The 23,222-nt window shown below is 41.7% G+C and overlaps 11 protein-coding genes across 11 annotated transcripts; 7 read left to right on the forward strand and 4 right to left on the reverse strand.

Moving 5' to 3' along the window:
- Window positions 1-211: 211 nt before the first annotated feature.
- Window positions 212-2,551, reverse strand: FOA43_000246 (uncharacterized protein; the record flags this gene model as incomplete). The annotated part of the gene is made up of 1 exon (XM_038920579.1): window positions 212-2,551. The coding sequence occupies one exon, from the start codon at window positions 2,549-2,551 to the stop codon at window positions 212-214; it is 2,340 nt and encodes a 779-aa protein (XP_038776507.1).
- Window positions 2,552-3,136: 585 nt separating this feature from the next.
- FOA43_000247 (uncharacterized protein) lies at window positions 3,137-5,350 on the reverse strand (the record flags this gene model as incomplete). The annotated part of the gene is made up of 1 exon (XM_038920580.1): window positions 3,137-5,350. One exon carries the CDS (start codon window positions 5,348-5,350, stop codon window positions 3,137-3,139), a length of 2,214 nt encoding a protein of 737 aa, XP_038776508.1.
- Window positions 5,351-8,093: 2,743 nt separating this feature from the next.
- FOA43_000248 (uncharacterized protein) lies at window positions 8,094-9,632 on the forward strand (the record flags this gene model as incomplete). Its single annotated transcript, XM_038920581.1, has 1 exon — window positions 8,094-9,632. The coding sequence occupies one exon, from the start codon at window positions 8,094-8,096 to the stop codon at window positions 9,630-9,632; it is 1,539 nt and encodes a 512-aa protein (XP_038776509.1).
- A 786-nt stretch (window positions 9,633-10,418) lies between these two features.
- Window positions 10,419-11,084, forward strand: FOA43_000249 (uncharacterized protein; the record flags this gene model as incomplete). The annotated part of the gene is made up of 1 exon (XM_038920582.1): window positions 10,419-11,084. The coding sequence occupies one exon, from the start codon at window positions 10,419-10,421 to the stop codon at window positions 11,082-11,084; it is 666 nt and encodes a 221-aa protein (XP_038776510.1).
- A 34-nt stretch (window positions 11,085-11,118) lies between these two features.
- Window positions 11,119-13,847, forward strand: FOA43_000250 (uncharacterized protein; the record flags this gene model as incomplete). Its single annotated transcript, XM_038920583.1, has 2 exons — window positions 11,119-11,126; window positions 11,471-13,847. 2 exons carry the CDS (start codon window positions 11,119-11,121, stop codon window positions 13,845-13,847), a joined length of 2,385 nt encoding a protein of 794 aa, XP_038776511.1.
- Window positions 13,848-13,878: 31 nt separating this feature from the next.
- Window positions 13,879-15,684, reverse strand: FOA43_000251 (uncharacterized protein; the record flags this gene model as incomplete). Its single annotated transcript, XM_038920584.1, has 2 exons — window positions 13,879-14,503; window positions 14,603-15,684. The coding sequence occupies 2 exons, from the start codon at window positions 15,682-15,684 to the stop codon at window positions 13,879-13,881; spliced, it is 1,707 nt and encodes a 568-aa protein (XP_038776512.1).
- Window positions 15,685-16,424: 740 nt separating this feature from the next.
- RSA4 (ribosome assembly) lies at window positions 16,425-17,948 on the forward strand (the record flags this gene model as incomplete). Its single annotated transcript, XM_038920585.1, has 1 exon — window positions 16,425-17,948. The coding sequence occupies one exon, from the start codon at window positions 16,425-16,427 to the stop codon at window positions 17,946-17,948; it is 1,524 nt and encodes a 507-aa protein (XP_038776513.1).
- Window positions 17,949-18,067: 119 nt separating this feature from the next.
- FOA43_000253 (uncharacterized protein) lies at window positions 18,068-18,703 on the forward strand (the record flags this gene model as incomplete). The annotated part of the gene is made up of 1 exon (XM_038920586.1): window positions 18,068-18,703. The coding sequence occupies one exon, from the start codon at window positions 18,068-18,070 to the stop codon at window positions 18,701-18,703; it is 636 nt and encodes a 211-aa protein (XP_038776514.1).
- Window positions 18,704-19,051: 348 nt separating this feature from the next.
- Window positions 19,052-19,596, forward strand: RPL33A (60S ribosomal protein L33A; the record flags this gene model as incomplete). Its single annotated transcript, XM_038920587.1, has 2 exons — window positions 19,052-19,070; window positions 19,292-19,596. 2 exons carry the CDS (start codon window positions 19,052-19,054, stop codon window positions 19,594-19,596), a joined length of 324 nt encoding a protein of 107 aa, XP_038776515.1.
- A 348-nt stretch (window positions 19,597-19,944) lies between these two features.
- FOA43_000255 (uncharacterized protein) lies at window positions 19,945-20,460 on the forward strand (the record flags this gene model as incomplete). Its single annotated transcript, XM_038920588.1, has 2 exons — window positions 19,945-19,989; window positions 20,062-20,460. The coding sequence occupies 2 exons, from the start codon at window positions 19,945-19,947 to the stop codon at window positions 20,458-20,460; spliced, it is 444 nt and encodes a 147-aa protein (XP_038776516.1).
- Window positions 20,461-20,570: 110 nt separating this feature from the next.
- FOA43_000256 (uncharacterized protein) lies at window positions 20,571-23,222 on the reverse strand (the record flags this gene model as incomplete). Its single annotated transcript, XM_038920589.1, has 1 exon — window positions 20,571-23,222. The coding sequence occupies one exon, from the start codon at window positions 23,220-23,222 to the stop codon at window positions 20,571-20,573; it is 2,652 nt and encodes an 883-aa protein (XP_038776517.1).

Raw genomic sequence — 23,222 nt, forward strand, 5'->3', positions numbered from 1 at the left:
TTAACACAGCTCCAGATATCTGGGTCGTGTACTGATTAAAGGATCGTGTATAGCTCTGAAAACTCCGAAGTGTGGGAAAACGCTACCCCCTACGTACGTATACGGCTTTTTCTTTCAGTATAATACATTGTTCAATAAAACAAGACGGACTACAAAGTCCTTAATAAAAACGAATTTCAAAACAGAAAAAAAAATTGCTAGAGAATGGCATTCACTCGTTAGGCGGTCCCATTATGGTGGCCTTACGCTTATTGACGGAATCCTCTCCATGTAGCTTGTAGAGTTGTGGCAACTTGTGCTGGTTTAAGAGCATCTTATCGTGTTCAGCCGTCCAAAAGCCACGGTGGTCTTCCATTGTTAATTGGCCTGTTTTCAAGTAATTCTGAACAGCATCAATAAAAACGTTGAACATTCCACAAGAACAATCAAACCAGTAGTTCATCCATGCAACAGAGAGTCCGGTTTTATCATGGATTGTCTTAAATAACTCTGCCGAAGACGTGATATCTGAGCCGAAATCCCCAAACAGTTCTTCAATGTCCTTCAATATTTCCTCGGAATTGGCCTTGCTCCTCTCTGTCAGTGGTTGTGGTTCTGCTTTTCTCAATGCTTCAACACTCATATTGCCTAAAAGACTGCCATGGGAACTGATAGTACCTGTAATATCAATGTTGAGTGCCTTCATCTCGTCTGCATCTTCAAATAAATTGGCAGACTGTGAAGGAGACTCAGAGCCAGTGGATCTTGTAGCAGCAACATCTCCAGCCGCTCCAGCCGCTCCAACTGCCTCAACACCAGTGGCCCCTGTTGCATTATCGTCTTTCGTTTCTCCTTTAACTTCGGAGCCACCGTTGGCATCCCTCTTCTCTTTCATTTCGTCTGTAGATTTACTCTCAACAGAAGCTCGGGCAAGCTCTTGGATTTTAACAGCTCCGAGATCCATGGGAACCTGCTGCGAAGAGTCAGTCAACTTGGCAGAGTTAAGGTCGGTTTCAGCATCTACGGCTTTAACAGTTCTCCTCCTCTTCGAGCTCGTCTTTAATCCCGATCTCGAGCTGAGATTTCTCATAGGAGAAGGTTTCTCGTTACTGGCCAAACACTCTTCGTAGTAGCTTATATATTTCTCCAGTCCGTACACCGATGCAAACTTCCTGTAACGGTCACGCCAAGACATGGCAGAGTGTCGAGGATGCTTCTCCGCCAATCCTTGGAAAATCGACTCCGGAATGCTTCCACTGTCCATCTTTCTCTTTCTCGTCATACCTCCACCATTCTCGCGGAATTCGGTGACACATTTGCAGAGATCGTAATCCTCTTCGGCAGTGTATTGAGATTTCAAAAGGCCTGGAAGTTCCTTGATTTTCAATGGTTCATTGGTCTCTGGGTTCATTTGTATGTCATTGGTCTCTGGGTCCACCTTATACACCCAGTCCAGCTGTTTGGAGAGGACTTTTCTGAATCGAAACCGAATTGAGTTGCCTGTATGGTTCGAAAGCAACGGAAGCTGCGCAATCTGAGCATAAAAACTATGCGTCGATCTTAGATAAGGATTTCTACGGATAAGATCGAGAATAGCAGCGTCTTCCTGGGCCGTGAACTTCGATGAACGCTTTTTGGGAGTTGGAAACACTGAATGTGGCATAGCTCCCATCACTGGTTTTTCAAGATGCTTCTCTAGTGCCATACTGGTTGTATTTTCAGATCTAGCTCCTGTTGTCGGTGTTTCTCTGGCACCTAGAGGTTCCTTAGGTCCCGCTTCTCCTCCTGCAGCCAATTCTCCGACGTTGATCTTAAAATTAGAGGGTAAACCTGGAGGTTTCCGAATCTTAAAAGATTCCAGATCGGGAATTACACCTTTACTGTGAGCATAATAGACGAAATCAAACGAAAAGGCATCCTGCACATTGTTAGGAATGGCAGAGCTGGCACTTCTGACAAGTGCAATGGCTCCTCGAGTTCCCTCTGAAACAGTCTCACCTCCCAAGTTCTTCACCATCTGCCTAACATCATCCGCAGCCGCAGATTGCCCATAGACAGTGAATCTTCTGTCTTTAAAAAGCTCGTACAACGGTGTGGAAACGTATTTCGGAATCACGTCTCCCTCACTACCAGTTGACTGCTGGCCCTTACTCTGTTTCTGACCTTTGGAGACTTCCTGCTTCTGCACCCAACTTTCTTCCCTGTCTTTCTTATCACCTCGGTCACCACCTTTGATGTTTCTCTGAGAGTCTCGTTGTGTAGCCTCTTCACTGGCTACAGCCAAGGCTGCTGCTGCGACATTACTGTTCTCGAGTGACGCTTCGTTTGCTCCGATAGATTCGTCGCTCTCATCGTTTCCAGTACGTGCTTCCAATCTCGAAAGTTCTTCTTCAATGGCTTCCTCATCCTCCGCGTTGGTGTCAGGATGAGTCGGTCCGTGGGCCTCAGAATGAATCCCATTAAGGGCTTTGCCCTCAATTTTGCTCACAAATTTGATATTGTCATCCATGTTGACCTCACCTTGCTTTTTGGCCGCTCTAATGGAGTGATGTGTTCTTGTTTCAGGTCTCATTATCTGACAACTAGCAGAAACTGGCTCCTTGAGTGGTGTTTACTATAAAAAAACGTGCAATTAGTGGTGTAGTGTTGTTTTCCTGTAAAGAGTGTTGTTATTTTCGTCTTCCAATATTCCGCAGAAAACCTTTTCAAAACTTTTGATCATTGTTAGGTGTAAGGATGTTTATATATACTCTTCATAAACCAAAGATGTACCAGAAAACTGAACATTCGGTATGGTAAAAAGTGATAGTCTTTTCACTTCATTCAATGGAGAATGTTGCTTCTGGTATATAGACGACAGCATAATATTCTCAAATGGATTTAATTTTCATTTACCCACAAATCACAACTCTCCTTTTTTCCTATTACCAATTTGTACTTTCTTCAAATTTTATGGATATGCATAATACATATAGATCGACTAAATGTCGGCATATGTGTTTACTTATCATCTAGTATGTACTCGGTTATTTTAATCCACCCTAAATTGATTTATACGCTACCTCATAAGAATTGTACTTGAAAGACAATCCTTTTTCTACAACACAGTTCATGTCACATAACATTAATAAACTTCAAAAAAAGTAACCAATCACTACTATCCGAAAGGTGCCTCCGGATCACGAGGTTTCTCCTTCTGAATAATGGTTTTCCGAGATAGAAGAAGTCGCAGCTGTTTACTGATGGGTATTCTCTTAGGTCCCTGATCTTCAGAGACAGTACCGCCAAAACCAATACCTGCATTCCTCCTGTCAATCATTTCCACCATCTGCTTGAATTTCAAAAATAACAACTCCGCTCTCACTAGTAAATCATCAACTTCAAGTGTACCACTTAAATCGTTCATATACTTGAGAATGTCGTCAAATTTGTTGAGGGTACTCATAATAATCTTGGAATGCTTTTCCAAAATGGCAAGACAGACGAATAAAACAAACTGTGAGGAATAAAAGTCGGTCCACAAAACCTCCCATAGTCTCAAAGTATCTTCGAATGTGAGCTCTCGTTTAAACCACACCAATAGCATTCGGAAAAAGAAAAACAAGTTACCGGAGTCACACTCATCGAGGTGCTGATACAACGAGGGCATCATGAACTGAACGAGCTCGGTCAAAGCCAACATTTGATCCTTCATCCCACTAAGATCCGTCACAAAATTCCGTTCCATAATCTCCATGAATCTAGCAAAGGCCCAGAAACTGAGCGGCTCGTCTCTAATAACATAGTACAACGGAGAATCCAAGTCAGACATCCCCTGAACGTATCCCAAATTCACATTGAGCTCATTGTAGGAAAGCAAGATATCTCTCAACACCAACAAGTTGGGATTTTTGAAACCGGCATCGTCATCAGGATCTTCATTACCTGTTATGTCCATATTCACAGGATCGCCCCCCTTGTAGATATCCTGCTCTCTATCTGTACGTCTCACATCCTTGTCAATCCGCACCTTCTGATCTCTCCAATAATCATCCTTCTTCTGACGCTCAAGATCTCCCTTCCAGCTATTCTTGTACTCAACATAACTTTCATACAATGACTTAACCAACTGCTCCCTCTCCTCGATAGAGGTGTCAAACGGATACACTTTCAATAAAAAAAGCCACACTTCCCTTCTAGCCTCTGCTTCAACACCCCCATGAAATATCCGGTCCAATACCTCTTTCACTGTTATCTGCAATCGACCAGACTTGTCAAACATGGATTCCCATTCTACTTCGGTAATAGGCTTTAACCTACGTGCATGTGCTACCTCTTGAGGAGTCAAAGTAACAGTAGTATCACCACCAAACTCAGATTCCATCAATTCTCTGTAAAAATCGTTACCGACAATCTGTTTACGTGATTTATCGGCCTCCTCTTGAACGGCAAGTGCCCATTTAGCCAAATAAACGTTGGCACTGTCGAACTCATCACCTATCACTCTGACCTGTGGCTTTCCAAGCAGCTGCCTGATAGGCGCAGGAATGGCTTCGTTCTCAACAATGCCGCTAAACTGTTTCTTGGCGAACTTTGTCACAGACGCCAATCCAGTTAGCATCTTCCATTTGGCATCTGAAATAAAGTCATTAACTGCATCTCCAACACTTTCCCCAGGATTCATTTGGGGCTTATCCAGCACATCTGGAATGAAATTGATGGTGTCGTCCTTGCTTGGATTAACCAAATACATGCCCTTCTCCAAAGTAGACTCTTCCAATACGCAGTAATTCTTCATACAACTAATAAACCTATCTCCTCCCCAGTATAAGTCACCTTTAGAGTTTTCTGCAAAAGGATCAAACCGTCTGCTCTTCAACTTCTGCTCTCGTTTAGTTCCTGCACTTTCTTCATCATGGAAAAACAACGCAGGAACCTTCTCTAGAAGATCCTTCGGATGCAAGACAATTGATCCTTCCCATAATGTTGTAGTTTTTGGCCTCACTTGAATGCTAAAAATGTTGGAAATGGCCAGACCAAATGCAAATGAAGACATCGACGACATTCGAGGCCGATTGATAAACCGGGCCACCTTAGGCTTGTTCAAAGAAGAAGAGCTAGTGCTATTACCGTCTCCAGATCCAAAGAAATCATGGCTCTCACCATCTAATCCGTACAGATCAAAGTATTCAAGTGATGCCTTGTCGTCTTCAGAAAGATCCGACTCTGGGATGTACGCCACAACGAGATCTGTGCTGGGAGAGTCGACAAAAGGCTTTACTATCACTAAATAGCCAGCAATATTATCCCTCTTAGAGGAAGTCATATGGACGTACACCTTGGACTTCGCATAGAGCACTCGCCCTTTACCTGGTGGAAATGAAATAGCCATGCAGCGTTATATGTATACTCACCAAACAAAGCAAGAAGAGAGTGGGCGAAGCAATATATATGGGGGTGGTTTGCGGGGGCGCATCTTAACGATGGTGCTACATAATTACAAATTTATGTACATCAAAGGAAAAAGAAGAAGCGAGACAATCAAAAAAGGATTGCATCTATTATTTGTGCTTTGAAGTTATCCGGAATAAGTTCGAGAAGACTATATGGATAAACAATATTTTCTATGCCTAAGGAAAAGTATATTGAGTTTCAATAATTTCGTTTATGGTACCGATGGCTCTCTAAGCATTGCTAAACCTGCTCTCCGGGTTTCTCTGCTCAAAAGCTTTGCTTTCTTTACTCTCAGCTGCTTCTCCTTGCCACCACTACCACCACCAAGAGTGCGCAAAATAAAACGATTGCTTTTATTTAATGACACAGTAGCATTTGGACAGATATTAACCAATCTAGTGCCATCCTCAAAGTGCCAGAATCATATTCAGGCCTTAACGACCCGGTTCTTTTCCTTCCATATCATACGGTCTGGTCACTCCTCTTTCACTAACTATAAAGAATACTAAATATATAATGCACTCCCCATTTTTAATAACACCACCATCACCATTTATCTCACCTCTGCCGCCACTGCTGTGACCGATGGAAAACTTTCCAATAACTACAGGCATTTCTCTCTCTAGGACCTCAACAGCGGTGAGCCTGGTGTTGGTCATGTGAATTTGCACTACACCGTCAATTCCCGGATTGGCACCAGACCCGTCATAAACAGTTTCGGAGTAAACAAAAGCGAACAGGACTCACTCTTTCCATTACCAAAGAACTGGAGACAGTTGGACTCCCAATACCAAGAGAGGTTTGACAGTTACCAGCGACGACCGCGGTACTTTTGGAAGGATGAAGAAGTGAATTCTTCGGAAGATTCACTTGAATTGAACTCTTGTTAAGGGGAACGTTGGATTCAAATGATGCCTCACACTGTAAATGATAGCAGCCGAATAAGTAACTGCCGGAGGTGAGTTCATATTACCGTGGTTTTTGGGTGGAGTACGAGTGAAATCAAAAGTAGCAACACATCTTACCGTTTATGGTGATCATGAATTTAGTCACACAAAAGTTATGCGTCGAATCCTCGAAAACAATATGTTGGTACACAATCTCAGCACTGCGCTCTCAAGATACAGACGAAAATCAACCCTTGTATACTCTCTGATGGCCTTCACATAAAAATTAACTCCCTTGGTGTGGTCCTTCATCAAACCCTAATAAGCCCGGTACTTTAGCATTCGTTGAAATTTTGGGCCCTCAAATCCGAAAAGTTGTCTTTAATGTGTCTGCTGGGAGCACAACCAAAATATATTCCAAGCTTAGTGTAGGGCTCGACGGCTCCTTCCACATCGAACACATCTCATACAGATTGGCTTAGTTTCATCACACCTCTTGCGTCTCTGGTTTTCTTGTGACTTCTCAAATCTGGATACAGAAATGGCTTCCGTTTTCTCTTTTCTTCAACATACATATTCTTAGCAAGGATCAAAAGGCAGAAGTTTGGCTCCAACTTGCACTCTCTAAAAGTACCATAATGCACTACCATTTCCCGCGCTTTTATTTATTTTTTCTTTCTTTTGTTTTGCACCAATGTGGGGTGGTGCATAATCCATGGTATCATCTTATCTTATCGCGATCTCCATTCTCATCGATTCACAATCAAAGCCTTTACTTACTTTTTGCAAAGTCCTATAATAAGGTATTCAGAGTAAAATATAACGTTTTTATGTATACAAATATGGCTGTCGAGGCAACTTATCTGTGGAGAATTATTGATGTTAATGACTAGCTGGCGGCAACAGGCTTGTTTGTCATTTTCATCAAACTCATTCCCGAGAATTCAAACTTCATAAGGATAAGCTTATTCTTTTTGAGGTTGAGATGAGCTATTCCCTCCCTCCCAATCCAGACATCATTTTATTGAGAATCGCTTTACCTGCTTCTGGTGCAAAATACCTTCTACCATTGGAAAAGCCTGGAAATGTAGAAGTGGTATTTTCAAGTTTGTGATTGGGGGATTAGTACCATTTTCTGGACTTATCTGAAGTGAATTGAGTTGGTGAAAATGTTGAATCCAATTTTTGAATATTGTGGTATTTAATGGCATAATTTGAATTAGAATCAAAAAAAATCATCTATCAAAGAATCATTATGGCTCTTTCCACAGTGGCTTTAAAGTTTAATTATGTTTACTATTCTATCCTCCTTCTCTCGTCCATCACTATATCTGGTCATCTAGAAAAAATAATTGCCAAAAAATGATCCAATAAGAAACATGAATCTCTTTATCGTTAGCCTTCTCTACTTTCCGTACTTCCAGCTAGCTTACTGAAAGTCCCAATTGTGTTTCTAGGGAGCGCTATTTTGCAACCGTCTTTTCTCTTGAGAAATGTTTCTTTTTTTTCTCTCTCTCACACATATACGCACTCAAAAAAGACATCAAGGCAAGTAAGGAAACTTGGCAAGCGGAAACACTGTACCGAAGAGAGTCATGAATTGATTTCGATCTGTTTACTATTCGGTACTAACAATAGTGCCTAGTTGGTCAAGTTTATTTCTTTGTTCTGCAGACGCAAATTACAAAAATATCTCTTATGCTCAAGGTTTGGTTTATAAATATCAGAGCATTTGATCTGATCTGCTTCATATTCATATGGCCAAAGTAAGTGGACCATTTTCAACCTTCAACAATGTCCGATTTTTCATCTATTCATAAAAACCCGGAGAGGGTTGAAATCAATGAGATGGTGAGTCCTCAACCATCTCTTGCTCCAAAAATAGACAAAGAGATTGACCTTGGAGCAAAGTATTTGTCGGAGAATAAGGAATATGCTAGATATACTGAAAAGGAAGCCAAAAGGGTTCTTTCCAAAATTGACTGGCATTTAATGCCTATTATGACGATTTGTATTACACTAGCTGCCGCTGACAAGATCGTTATCAGTAACGCTGCTCTTTATGGTATGACCAGTGTGCTTAAAAACAAGAGTGAGTACTCTATGTTAGGATCAATTTTTTACATTGGTTACTTAGTGGGAGAACTTCCAGCAAACTTGTTGCTTCAAAGGCTCCCTGTGGGAAAATGTATCATAACATCCTTTTTTTTTTGGAACACGATTTTGATGTTGATGGCTACTGGAAATAACTTTGGTAGTTTAGCGGCTCTAAGATTCTTAATGGGTATTGGTGAAACATTTCTCCTTCCAGGATGTACCGTTATTACTTCTATGTTCTACAAAAAAAGTGAGCAAGGACTTCGTTGTGCCATCTGGTATTCCGGTTTCTCCTTTTTGATCACGGGTATCCTCTCCTACGCTATTGGCCATGCAGATGTCAATATTGCCAACTGGAGGTTACTATTCTTAGTGTTTGGTAGCATTACCTTATTCTTCACCTTCTTCATGTGCTTTTTAGTTCCGGATTCACCAATGGCTTGCCGCTGGCTTGACGAAAGAGAGAGCTATATTGCTGAGGACAGAACCAAAGAAAACAGAACTGGTACCAAGAACACGTCTTTAAAAAAGGAGCAAGTGATCGAAGCTTTGACAGATTACAAATCCTGGTTGGTATGCTTATTCGTTTTATGCTTCAACATCCCTAACGGTGCCTTGGTGACCTTTGCTGCTCAGATTGTTAGTGGTTTTGGATATTCTCCTTTACGGACTACCTTATTGGGAATGCCAACCAGAGTGTTCATGACGTTGAGCAGTTTTGTGATTATTCTTCCCACCTTGAAAATACCAAGGAAGTACAAGAGCATTGCCATTGCGCTAGTTGGATTGGGTCCTTTGGTGTGCGGTATTTTGATCAAAGAATTAAATCATCAAACGATCAACAAAAACGGTTTGTTATTGACATACTACTTGTTCTATTTTTATTGGGGTCCTTACGTCGGCGTGCTTTCTCTATCTATGGCCAATACATCTGGCTATACCAAGAAAACAATTGTCAATGCAATGACCTTCATTTCCTACTGTGTTTCCAACATCATTGCACCACAATTCTTTAAGTCTTCGCAGGCACCTGGTTACGAGATGGGTTTTAATGCCATTCTAGGATTTGTGGCTGTTGGAATTACAACTATTATTGCTTATGCCATTGGTTGCATAATGGAGAACCGGAAAAGAGACGCAAAATATGGACCTCCTTCTGGGGAATATAATCTGGAAGAGGACGGATTGGACCTTACAGACAAACAGGAGGAGGCAGTTTTCCGTTATTCATGGTAATTGGAGACAGCTAACATTACAAGTACTATTATTAGTACTATTATTAGATCAACTGATTTATTTCGTCGTTATCCCCACACTTATGGCACCATGATATTTCGAAGGCTAGCTGCAGCAATCAATCCTTAGTACCCTCTTACGTCTAAGCTATTTCGGTTGCTTGGTGTAGAGATGCAGACAAAAACGCAATCCGCCCGATTTTTCACCGTTTCTTTTCGTTCGAGGACTTTTAGTCGTTTCTTTTAGGCAGCTCTTTTTTTTACTGCCGTTCGGTTCCCAACAACTGGGAAAACAAAGACAATATAAGGTTTGAGAATTAGAAAGTTGGGAGGCCGGCCTGACTCAAAAATCATTTGTCAAGCAGACTGTTGAAGCTGTTGAAGCTGTTCAAACTGTTCAAGCAAATGCCACACTTATGATAGAGAGTGTGGAATCTTCTGTTATTGCTCGGGATGCTCTTTAAAGCGGGGTTGAGACCAATGAGGTAAAAGTTTACTGTAAATTCTTTTTTTTTGCCAATTAATTTTTTACTACTGGGTTCTTCCAGATGTAGCTTGATTTTTTTGACACAATGAATTGCCTAAATGGACTTTTGAAAGACGAATTGTTGGGGTAGAGGAAGATTTGCGAGTTCAAAGGGTTTGAATAGGTTACAGTAAAGAGGGGAATGAATATGAAAAAAGTATAAATATGCGTTCATTTCCATGCAGATTTAGGTAACGGGTTGGACGAAGATCTTTCTAGTCTCTAACGGTTATTATCCACAGCTTACATTCATCTTTAACAATGGTCAATACTTCTACTCTCTTCGCTCTCGCTTCCGTCCTTGCCACCACTGCTCAGGCTGATTTAATTCTTGCCCTTTATGGTGATATTAAGAGCAATGCTGCTGAGTATTTGTCCCTAGTTCAGAGCAGCTCTTCTGAATTGGCTCCAATGTTGTCTTTGTACGCTGCTGCCGAGACCTACACTGATGATTCTTTCACCACTTTGATAAGCCCTGCATTGTCCTCGTCGATTTCGAATATAGTCACCGGTTTCCCTTGGTACTCCTCGAGAATCTTGCCAAATGAGGGTGTTGTCTCGGAGACAGGTTCGGATGCTTCCTCCTCCGCTTCTGCCTCTGGCTCCAGCTCTGCTGATGCTTCTAGCTCTGCTGAATCTGGTTCTGCTTCTGAGTCTGGTTCTGCTTCTGACTCCACCGAGTCTGGTTCTGCATCCGAATCTGGTTCTGCTTCCGAATCATCTTCTGCCGCTTCGTCTTCTAAGGCCTCTTCGTCTTCGAAGATCACATCTGCTGCATCTTCTGAAGCCAGTTCTTCTGGTGCTTCATCTTCTTCTGCTGCAGCATCTAGTTCTGCCGGTGCTGCCATCCTTGCTCCACAGGGATCTGGATCTTACGCACTTGCTGCTGGTTTAGTCGGTCTTATTTCCGGAGTCGCTTTGTTGTAAGCTTCGAGGAGTTAGTTACCCCTTTTTCCACTTAATGTTAGAGTGGGAAAAGAAATAAAAAAAGAGAGGATCTTCCTTTCTTGTACATTTTGTATCTTTTTCCTTTTTCTTTCTCTTAATTGAACCCTTTTGTTTTAAGCTACTTTATTTTTGTTTAGTGTTAATGATACTTTGTACTTGTAACTCAATCAGGATCAGTAGACCGGGGGAAGTGAAAAATTATGAATTTTGAGATCTGACGCGTTCTGAAAAATTTAGGGGACTAACCATGTCAATCCCAGATGATCAACCAAAGAAATCCTTCAGTAGGCGCTGCAGACAATTATGTCTATAATTGACCATGATTCTACAGCTATACCATCAATTTTTGCATCTTTGAATCAAAGTCAGTATAGGGCTTTGGTATCCCCGACCTCGGACGTACTCCAAGTTCTTGCTGGTCCTGGAACTGGAAAAACTCGGGTCATTACTGCTCGGGTCGCCTATCTACTATGTGTGGAACATCTAGCACCAGAGGATATCATTGTGACCACATTCACCAAGAAAGCAGCCAATGAAATGAAACGAAGATTGAATGAGATGTTGGTGGATTATTCTCCCAAAATTCAGTTGAATAACTTATTCATCGGTACGTTCCACTCTATCTGCGTGAGGATTCTCCGTGTGTTTGGTAGCAAGATTGAATTGGACTCCCGATTTAAGATCGCTGACGAAACAGACTCCAAGCAGCTAATTAAACGGGTTTTACAAGACAAATACAGTGATGCTCCTGGTGCCAGTACTACTCTCGTTGTCAAAGTCACGGATAAAGACATCAACGAGTACAAATATTTCATTTCTGCCTGCAAATCCAAAGCTCTTTTTCCGGATGAGGTACCATTGGATCTGACTGATAAAGCTTTTGAAGATCACATTTACACATACAAGAAGTATCAGCACTCTTTACGGACGAATAACTTGATTGATTTTGATGATTGCTTGTTACTGGCTTATAAGCTATTGAAAAAGTACCCTACATGCCTGCACGATATAAAGCACGTATTAGTAGACGAATTTCAAGATACGAATCTGGTCCAATTGGAATTGATGTACCTATTTGGACTGAATAGTCATAATCGGGTAACAGTAGTGGGAGATCCAGACCAGAGTATCTATGGATTCCGTCATGCCGAGGCAAACAACTTTTATCGAATGGAGAACTATTACGTTGAAAGGGGTGCCAAGGTTATGAAAGTGCAGTTGGATGAAAACTATAGATCAACATCCAATATTCTCAGTTTTGCAGAAACGGTCATTGATTCTAAGCAGAAGTCCAAAAGGGAGCCCAAAAAGTTGAAATCGAATACCAAGAAGGAGAATCTTCCAGTATATTTCGATGCATATGTTAATAATAAGGAGGAGGCTCGAAGAATCGCCGAAGATGTTCGGACTTTAGATTACAAGTACTCAGATATAGCCATTCTTATTCGATCTGCCTTTCTATCGCGTATGATTGAACAGGAGCTTATCCATGCTAATATCCCTTACATAATTGTTCATGGAAGATCGTTTTGGGAGCTAAGAGAGGTTAAATTGATGGTCGATTACCTCCGGGCCATTGCATCCAATGTCGACTGGCTCGGATATAGTCGTTCTATGGAGTTTGTCATAACAGGGTTGGGTACCAAATCCTTGCAGAGCATTGAAAATGATTTTGAAAGTCGAAGAGGAAAGGGTCACGCGGGTAATGTGTATAAAATCATTAAATCCATTGTTAAGGAAGATAGAAAAGGATTTTCAACGAAAGCAAGAGAAGGTCTGAGGAAGTATGTGAAAACAATCCATAAGGCTCGGCATATATTGAAGAATGAATCCAAAGAGATGCCAAAAAGGTTAAACAAAATGTTTGACCTGGTTGTTGAGCAATCCAACTTGATCGAATTAGTGTGTTCCAAGAAATCCAAAGCTAAATCTGAGGAAGAGGCTAGAAATGATATTACGGAGAATCTTAATGAGTTGAAGAATCAACTTATAACGTTCGCTCCAGCAGAACAAGTTTTACCTGAAGATACTGATAAAGAATCGGAAAGACTATCAGAAGAATCAAAAGACTCGTCAGATATTTTGACCCAATTCTTGGACTCTATTTATTTGTATGAGCAAACCCATTATAAGCAGAGCAAAGAGAATGATAACTCTGAGGGAAAAGTCACCATTACTACAATTCATGGTGCCAAAGGATTAGAATGGCCTGTCGTTTTCATTCCCGGATTAGCTGATGGTATATTTCCATCTAAATACGTGCTCAACGAGCCAAATTCAAAAAAGCGAAACGCCACTATGGATGAAGAGTGTCGATGTCTCTATGTAGCTACTACTAGGGCTAAGGAGAGGCTTTACTTGAGTTATTTTGTTGAGGCGGAGAGTTTTTGGCAAGATACGGAGAAGAGAACTGTATCCAGCTTGATTAAGGGCCGCCCAATGAAACTTGTCGAAAAAAGAAAGCATTCGAATTACGGTAGAGCGGTTGGCTTTGCCAGTGCCAATAAGAAGGCTGCTGATTTTGAGAAGTTCAAGTCGAGAAATGCTCGGATGGTTGTTCAAGCTTACAAGGAGTTTAGCCATATACCTACTGCAGTGCCAGTTGTTTTCACGACGGCTAAGAAGAGAATATCGAGAATTACTGGTTTGAACCCTGTGACAGGAGCTCCATTGAATAAGAAGGTGAAAAGGAAGCGGTTAGGTATGGGTCGTCCCATGAAGCCGTATCCATTAGGGAAATAAAAGTACCGATAAAGGTATATAATTAAAAATTCTAGACTGCAATAGGATGAATGAGACGTTTGAAGTAGGCATGAATTCCAGGTTGAAGCATCTTGTTGTAATGCGCTTTTCTTTTCTCAAGTAAAGCTGTATCCTCTGTCGTAAGATCAATATCCTTCGCAAGCGTTTGATCAGTTTTATTAAGATTCTTCTCCAGAAAGAGCCTAATCTTCAATTCTCTAATTGGAATAAGAAAGAAAAGACCCCCGACAGAGAAAAATCCAGCACAGATTTGAGAACGAATGAATGGCCTTTTCTTTCCTTCGTCTCTTAATCCTAAGGTAATAACCTCCACAACTAAGGACCAGATTCCCATGAAGAAGTTCTCAAAACTCCATGCAGAAGGGAAGAGTTCCGGCTCTACTTGATCGGCGAGAATAGGTTGATTAAGGGTTGAAGCGCTTCCAAACGTGAGTCCCGAAAGAATGGAGTACATAAGAACGCATGTATAACTAAAAGAGTTGATCCACATGGCAAATATGAGCACTATCATGACAACGTTAAGAATTAAGGCCAAATTGACTCGACCAGTATAATCTGAGCAAAGCCCAATTGCAAGTCTTCCAATGGCCTGACAACCATTGAATATGGCAGTCATATCTGAGCCGACCTGCTGGCTGAATCCAATAAATGTACAATAAGTGGAAAGGGAAAATAGAGAAATGATGTAGCATCCAAGCACAAGCAGGAACCACATGGTAATTGAATGAACATACCATAGCTTAACAATTCTGACGTTAAACATGACAGAAGCCCTTGTTCTAATCTCGTGAACGGTTTTAAGCCTCCTTTTTGGAATCCTAGGCTTTGTGAGGATTGTGAGAATGATTTCAAATACGACACAAATGATTCCAATCATTCTTAGTGACCATCGGAAGTTACCTGTATCATTAATCAAACTTTGGGACGCCAGAGAAAAGAGTACACCTCCAACACCACTAGCAGAGACAGTTATACCAGAAGATATGCCACGCTTTTTATCGAACCACTCGGGCATGAGCGTATTCATGGGATTAAAAACTAGCGAAACTCCTAAGCCAAGAATAAACCCTTGAGTTAAGTATAGCTGCGTTAAAGTCTTTGCATATGAACCAAGAATGAATCCGAGGAACTGAAGTATCACCCCTACAATCATGACGGGTCTAATACCAACAATGGCCGATAGCATCTGTGCAAGTGGAGCCAAGGATTGGGAGAGACAAAGAACCATAGAGCCAATAAGTGCATAATCTTTAGCAGTTCCACCAGGAAAGGTTTGATTGTTGATCCAGTAACTTAAAAACACACCGTAAGCACCATTGGCACCCCAAGTAGCGAAAAGAAGCATGAATCCACATCCGGCCATCACCCAAGCATAACCTTTATCCTGGGGAGGTACGTTTTCTCCAGATACCTCGCCTGTTACCACCTTTTCGAGATCGGCTTCTTCCTCTTTGTTTTCGGGAGATAGCGAGAGCTGGTTTTCAGACCTGTATGTGGCTATACGAATTGCCTCTTCAAGTCCCAAGTTACTCATCCCACGGCCAAGACGAGTACTTCTCTTTATTGCTTCATCTTTAGCATGCTTCGCACTGTCATCCTGGATTCTTTCAGCAGCACTTCTAATATTCGTTGAAATATTTCTGCGAAGAGTATTCACTCGTGACACCTTCGATGCTAAACTAGACCCGAAAGATCTCACCCTATAGGCAGGATGACTCAAAGAAGAAGAAAGACTCTGAATAGGCGCTATTTCATTGTTTTCGAGATCCAAACCTGAATGGTCTGTCTCAAGCGATGATCGTGAACTTAGACTCATAACTGAACCTACCAAATATTCTCTACTAATATTAGAAAAAAAGAGTATGTGATTGTAGAAAATATAAAATTCCAGCTACTTTGAATGTTCACTCGCTAAATTGCAACTCCCTTGACACACTTCTCAATGAGACAGTCGTTAAAATTGGGAGCTTTTTCAAATGTATACCGTTGTACTACTGGCCATTTTCTTGCTAATTCATAAACTTTCAAGGATTGTCATTCCAGTTACCCTTGTTATTTTCATAATCGATGTTAAATCCGGACCCTTGAAAAGTCAGGTCGAGGGTCGTATTTCCGAAATTTATTTTATTATCATCGTTTTTCATCAGAGAGTTCCATATCTGGTTGAAAAAAAAAGAAAGCCTAAAAAAATTTAAAAAAAATTTAAAAAAAATTGAAAAATTGAAAAATTGAAAAATTGAGAAGAAATAAAATCTACTACAGTCCGAGAAACCAGAAAAAGGAGAATCTTAAGCAGTAGGTAAAGAGATAGAAGTTGTTAATAACACATTGCTACGTATATGGAACAGTAGTTGTATTCAAGCATGATCTTAGCATTGTCACTAAGTACTCAGAATTAGTTATAGATGACATTTAACGTAACATGAAAACTTTTCACTAGATATCTCCGTAACTCTAATATGCCAACCCTACACCAGATATGGGACTATTCCAAAATCCTGCTTGAAAAGAATTACATACTGGTTACTCCTTGAAAGTTGAGTCTTTTTATTCAATATGTCTACGCAGATTCCACCTGCATCCAAGCGACAAAAGCGGGAGTTGCAAAAGCCACGTGATGTGGCTATCATTCCAAAAGACGTGCCCAATGTGTTGATAAAGTTTCAAGCCTCAGATACTGGTGAGTCTGTAGGAGGATCTATTAGAGTACCAGGATCCATTACAGAGAAGCAGCTCGAGGAACTCTTGAATAAGTTGAATGGCACTACAGATGATTCTATTCCATACATTTTTGCACTTGAGAATGGGGATGACCAGGTAGAAATCAAAGATAACCTATACATCTCTGTTTTGAAGCCTGGCATTAAGACTACCGAGGATTTCATGACTTTAGTGTATACACCACGAGCCGTTTTTAAGGTGAAACCTGTAACAAGAGCTTCTGCAACCATTGCAGGGCATGGATCTACTATTTTGGCTGTGCAATTTGCACCTAATACCAGTGCTAAGATGGTGACAGGAGCAGGTGATTCTACTGCTCGAGTTTGGGACTGTAATACTCAGACGGTTCAATATACACTTCGGGGACACACGAATTGGGTACTTTGTGTTAGTTGGTCTCCTCGTGGAGATATAATTGCAACTGGATCCATGGATACCACCATTAGACTTTGGGATAGCAAGACAGGAGAGCCTCTAGGTGGTGCATTAAAGGGTCATAGAAAATGGATCAGCTCTCTCTGTTGGGAGCCAATTCATCTAGTGAAGCCCGGTCAAAATCCTAGATTATTATCAGGATCTGAAGACGGAACCATCAAAGTTTGGGATACTACTAGAAGACAATGTGCTATGACGATGTCAGGGCATAAATCTGCTGTGTCGTGCGTTAAATGGGGTGGATCAAATCTAATCTACTCGAGTTCTCATGATAAAACGATAAAAGTTTGGGATGCTAATAATGGAAAGTGTCTGCAGACATTGAGGTCACATGCACACTGGGTGAATCATTTGGCTCTTTCGACAGATTATGCTTTGAGGATCGGTGCCTATGATTATAAAGGACAGGCACCAAAGTCTGCAGAAGAAGAACAGGCGAAGGCACTTGAAAATTACGAAAAGGTGGCCAAGATCGGTGGCAAAGTGATAGAAAGATTGGTTAGTGCTAGTGATGATTTCACTATGTTTTTATGGGAACCGTCCAAATCCACGAAGCCTCTCTGTCGAATGACTGGACATCAAAAGATTGTAAATCATGTGGCTTTTTCTCCCGACGGTAGATACATCGCCTCCGCTTCGTTTGACAATTCTGTGAAATTATGGGACGGAAGAACCGGTAAATTTCTTTCCTCGTTGAGAGGGCACGTGGCTCCAGTCTATCAAACAGCATGGTCTTCAGACTCCAGATTATTGGTGAGCTGTTCCAAAGATACTACATTGAAGGTGTGGGACGTTAGATCAAGAAAAATGATGTGCGACCTACCAGGACACTCTGACGAAGTTTACGCTGTGGATTGGTCCGTCGATGGAAAAAGAGTAGCCAGTGGAGGAAAAGATAAGACTGTTCGCTTGTGGATGCATTAAAGGTGAAGTAATAACTATATAGAGAATGAAGAATTCGCGTATTAGAGAAGCAGCGTGTAACTGAGTTGGGGAAAGATCTGTTTTCTTTTCTTTTCAGGGTGGTTTTCAGCTATTCTAATATGCACATGGATAGGCCCGAAGTATCGATTATAGTAGCAGCACTATTGCCGAGCCATGGAATTGGTAATAGAGGAAAACTTCCTTGGAGATTGAAGAAGGAGATGAAATACTTTAGAGAGGTGACTACTAAAACGCACGATCCGTTAAAGAAGAACATGGTAGTTATGGGCCGAAACACGTATGAATCGATCCCCGTTAAGTTCCGACCTCTAAAAGGCCGTGTCAACGTGGTGTTGTCACGCGACTTGGATAGCTATAGAAAAAAAATGGAGCAGGAAGTGGCAGCTAACGGCTCCATGCTACAATTGGCTGGGTCCTTGGACCAGGCATTACTATTTGTAGATCCTACCAAAATAGAAGAGATCTTCATCATTGGAGGAGCACAGCTTTATAAAACGGCGTTGGATAAGGCCTCTCATATGGTTGATCGGATTCTTCTTACAGAAATCACAAGTCTGGAGCAGTTGCAATTGGATACTTTTCTCGCTCTGGATTCTACTCAATGGGAGAAGCGGTTTGAGACAGAATTGAGCAGCTATCTAGTAAGTAAAGGTTTAGCTGACGAATTTCAACTTACAGGAAACCATGAGGGCAACTTCCAGTACGATTTTACTCTGTGGAAAAGAAAGACGTGAAGTTATTATTATTATTTATCTACTTAGGTATGTATGATCACGTGAAGAATAGGTTTTTTCATGTTAACCCTCGCACCTATCTGGAAATAGAAGCACAGTCACTAACAAGTTCCACCAGGGAAAATTTTTCGGGGCAAATGGAACTCGGCCAGGCCCTTTCGCTGTGGCCTCTGCTGCTACGGCGGTCAAACAATTTTTTTTCCCTTATTCGCGGTGTACAATTTTTCTTTAATATTTTTTCTTTTCATAGTGCTAACAATCAAGAGGAATTTTTATACTTGAATATTATCAAGCCTTTTCTTGAACATTGGTTTAGGAATCAAATAGACATTCAACTCTTATAGCAAAATGGCTGAATCCCACAGATGTAAGTGTGCAACAAATGAAACGTGAAATTGGTTTCAGAGCATTGGTATAGAAAGTGAAGCTTGAAGCAATAAGAATAGCAAATAGATGATTATTATCACCTAATCGTTGTCAGAGTTGTTCGATCACAAGAACTAATCAAGCTACTACTTTCATACAATGCTGAATGAAACCCCCAATCACAACATCCACGTTCATCAGTGTTTACTAACATTTCTATAGTATACGTCAAGGGCAAGCATGTCTCTTATCAAAGATCCAAGTCGGTCACCAAGCCAAAGTGCTCTTTGATCAAGATCGAAGGTGTGGACAATAAGGAAGATGCTAGATTTTACTTGGGTAAGAGAATCGCATATGTTTACAGAGCTCCTAAGGCCGTCAGAGGTACCAAGATCAGATGTATCTGGGGTAAGGTTACTAGATCTCACGGCAACTCTGGTATAGTCAGAGCCCATTTCAAGCACAATTTGCCACCAAAGACCTTTGGTGCTTCTGTTAGAATTATGCTTTACCCATCCAACATTTAAGGAAGTATAAATTGTTACATCTTTAATTCTATTTTTGTTGTCTATGTTTCATATATTTTTCTGCTATAAGCATACTATTTGTAGTAGTGTACTTGCAGCAGCCGCTTATTGTGGTTGTTGGGCTGCTTGCTGCTTTGCTTTGCTGCAGCTTGGGATTTAACTAGTGTATGTACTCTTCTAAAAGCTGCTTACTATCTTACTAAAAAACATCCCTACACTGGCACATCCTATCAAGTAGCGGTATTTTTTTAGATTTGAGTCTCAACGTAGCGAATAAAAACAAAGAAGCAACAGAACTGAGCTGTTGTTGCTTTATCTTCATCTCGTGTTCACAACATTTAATACACAATGATTCCTTGGGAGGGCCTTCTTCCGTACGGTTTTATTATTGCTGTAAGTATTTGACGGTCAGGTCTGTTCTGGTCGCATCTCAAGAGCTTTTACTAACGTTACTATTCATATTAGTTCTTCGGTGCAGCAGGTGCCGGAATGAATGCAATTTCCATTTCATCTCTAACACGAAATGCTCAGGGACCTAACCACGAATCGAACTTTACAACTCCTACAGAAAAGAAAGATTGGATTAGACCAAGGATTAAGACGGATCAATGGGATAAGAATATGGCCGTGAGAGACCTTAGATTAACCGGCAGTTTCAGAGGCACCAAAGCCGATCCTGAAGCTGACGAGTCTTTCGAAACCAACAGCATAGTCTTTGCGTCCAGCACTGCTAAGCCTTGGGTTCTCAGAAAGCACATCATCATGAAGAATTCTCCTTCGAAATGGATGAAGAAGTACAACTCTGACAGAGACCAACACTGGGAGACCGTCAAGGAAGAGTATCTAAAGGGGATGCAAAAATGAGCACTGTTTTATCTATTTATTTATTGATCTTTTATATTTATTCATTATATTCAGCTTAAGCGTTAAGCGATACAAAATAAAAGAAAGGAATGAATGAATAAGTCAGTTTATTATATTCTGATGCTTCTTCTTCTAAAGAAATCCATCACTCTTTTCGCTGTTGATGGCTCTCTAGTGTGTGGCTTGTTCGATGAGTTTGAGGCCACTCTGGAGTTGTTTGCACTGTTCTCAACGGATTCTTCAGCTGTCATTGGCAAGAGATTACTCGGCTCTAACGGTCTTCTAGAAGTCCTACTAGCCGTCCGACTGGATGTTCGGCTGTGTTTAGCGTGAGAAGAATTGCCCCCAGCGTATGATGAACGCTTTTTCAGAGTAGAAGTAGCTGTCTCATAGATTGAATCTTTTGTGTAGAAACTAAGAAGACTGAACCTCTTGAACTTGTTTGTCACCGATGTACTAAGAGAGATATGATTTTCCTTCTCTGAACTCGACGTAATAACTCTGCCAACTCCATTGGTAGCAGTATTTTCGATATTCTTTTGATGATGACGGTGGTGGTGACGAGTGTGTTGGCTAGAATCAGCAGATATCTCCATTGTGTTCTTCGCGCGCTCTGAGTGCTCTGGGCATCCTTCAGGGGGTTTCTCTTCTGGCTCTCTCTTCACCTCTTCCTTAGGGATATCTGAGGAGACTGAAAGATTCTCCATAGCATTCGACAATGAATCCAGGGCGATAGACCGCCGCTTTTCGTAAGATGAGTTTATATAGTTCTGTTCAACTGGTACGACGCTCCTAGATGGTTCACTCAACTTAGTAAGAACGCCATTGGCTAAACTCATATCAAGAGCAGGTTCGCTGATTTTAGGTTGGCACCAAGAATTGCGCTTCGATTGTGAGTCCTTAATAGGAGACGATGATCTTGAATTTGTGGCGGATGACCGCTCCCTATATCTGGAAATGTCTCCGACACTTGACGTGTCCATTCTAGAAGAAGGCATAAGGAATGCAAAGTCGTGAGCCGAAACATGGGAGGAAGAGATCAAACCCGGGTGGTACGATGTAGGTCTTGGTCTATTCAGCTTCGAAGAAGTTCGTGGAGGCCGGCTGCTGACCGTGGTAAAAGGCAAGGAATTTTCTGTTCCCTCCACAATGGTCTCTATACCCGAGTTTACCTGCGTTTCAGTTGTTCCAATAAGGGTATCCAACGGAACAAAAGAGGCGCTTGGTGTCTCCTGACTCGTAGCAGCAAATGTCGTAGGTCTTTGGAAAGGCCTTGATCTTGCTGATGGCAAGTTGGAGTGCACGATGTTCGTTATGGAAACATCGCTCAAGCTGTTACGACGACTATGCTCAGCATTATCGGCTTCCACAACAGCCTGCAAAGCAATACTGGCAGACGAGCCATTCCGGCGATGATGCGAGGCACGATAAGTTTCATAAGGAGAGCTAGCAACAGTATTGGATGGTATTGATATATTAACGGCGATGCTGTTGGTATTACTGCTGCTATTGTTGTCGCCAGCCTTAAGCTCGAAAGAAGAAGTGGATGCAGAAATGGCCACAGTACGAGACGTTTGGGGTGCTGCGGGATTGGAATAGAGAGCTTGCGATACGTTATGAGTACTGTACGACTTGATGGAATGCTTGTTAAGCATGAGGGACGCAGAAGTATGATTCTCCATGAGAGAATAGCGACGATGGGCTTTATCTGACTGAGAGAACAGCATACGAGCAGCCTTATAATTGCGGTCCCATTCCTCGGGAGTAACCGATAAGAAAGGAGCGTGGGGGGCCAACCAAGGATGAGCACGAACCTGATGGAGAGATATTCTATGTCTTGGATCGGCCACGATTATTTTGCGAAGAAGATCTCTGGGCGTGGGGGTTATGTACTCCGGGAAGGTTAAAGAGCTTGTGGTAATGTAGTGGTACAACCTAGCGATGTTCTCGCCATCTGGGTTCTGTGGATCATCATCATATGGCAAATAGCCAGCTAGCATGGCATAGAGAATTACACCGCACGACCAGACGTCAACTTTGGCGCCCTGATAGGGCTGATTGGAAACAACCAATTCGGGAGCAGCGTAGCAGGGGGAACCACAACTGGTTCGCATCAGATCATTTGTATGGAACGAATTGACGAAGCCAAAGTCCGAAATAATGATATTTTTGTGTTTGTCCAAAAGTAAATTCTCCAACTTTAGATCCCTGTGGACCAGGCCCTTAGAATGCATGTAGTCGACACCGGAGACAAGTTGTGCAAATAAGCGACAGGCCATTGACTCTTTGAGATATCTGTGCTCCAGGATATAGTCGAATAGCTCTCCACCAGATGCATACTCAAGTACTATTCCAATATATTTATCATTCTGTAGTACCTCCACCAGACGAACAATGTTTGGATGCCGGAGTCTCTTCAAAGCATTGATTTCACGATGGATCTTGCTTTCTTTTTCAGACCCGTGTGGAATTGTATCTCGACGAATCAGTTTGATAGCTGCTTGTGAAGGCTGTTGGTTATCTTTCCTCCAACCGAGTTTGACCTTACCGAATTCACCTTCACCTAAAGTGGCACCAAGTACATAAACACCAAAGCGCACTTCGCGTGGACCACGGCGTTTGGCTGAAACAGCTGAGCGACCGGATGACCCAGAGAAAGAGGGAGCAGCGGAGTTTGTGTTGGTAGTCGTAGTTTTAACTGCAGATGCCATCAATGTTGCAGTTGAAGCATCCCCGATAATAGGAGATGCTGTAGATAACAT

The sequence above is a fragment of the Brettanomyces nanus genome, chromosome 1 (genome assembly GCF_011074865.1).
Source record: "Brettanomyces nanus chromosome 1, complete sequence".
In the NCBI taxonomy this organism is placed as follows: domain Eukaryota; kingdom Fungi; phylum Ascomycota; class Pichiomycetes; order Pichiales; family Pichiaceae; genus Brettanomyces; species Brettanomyces nanus.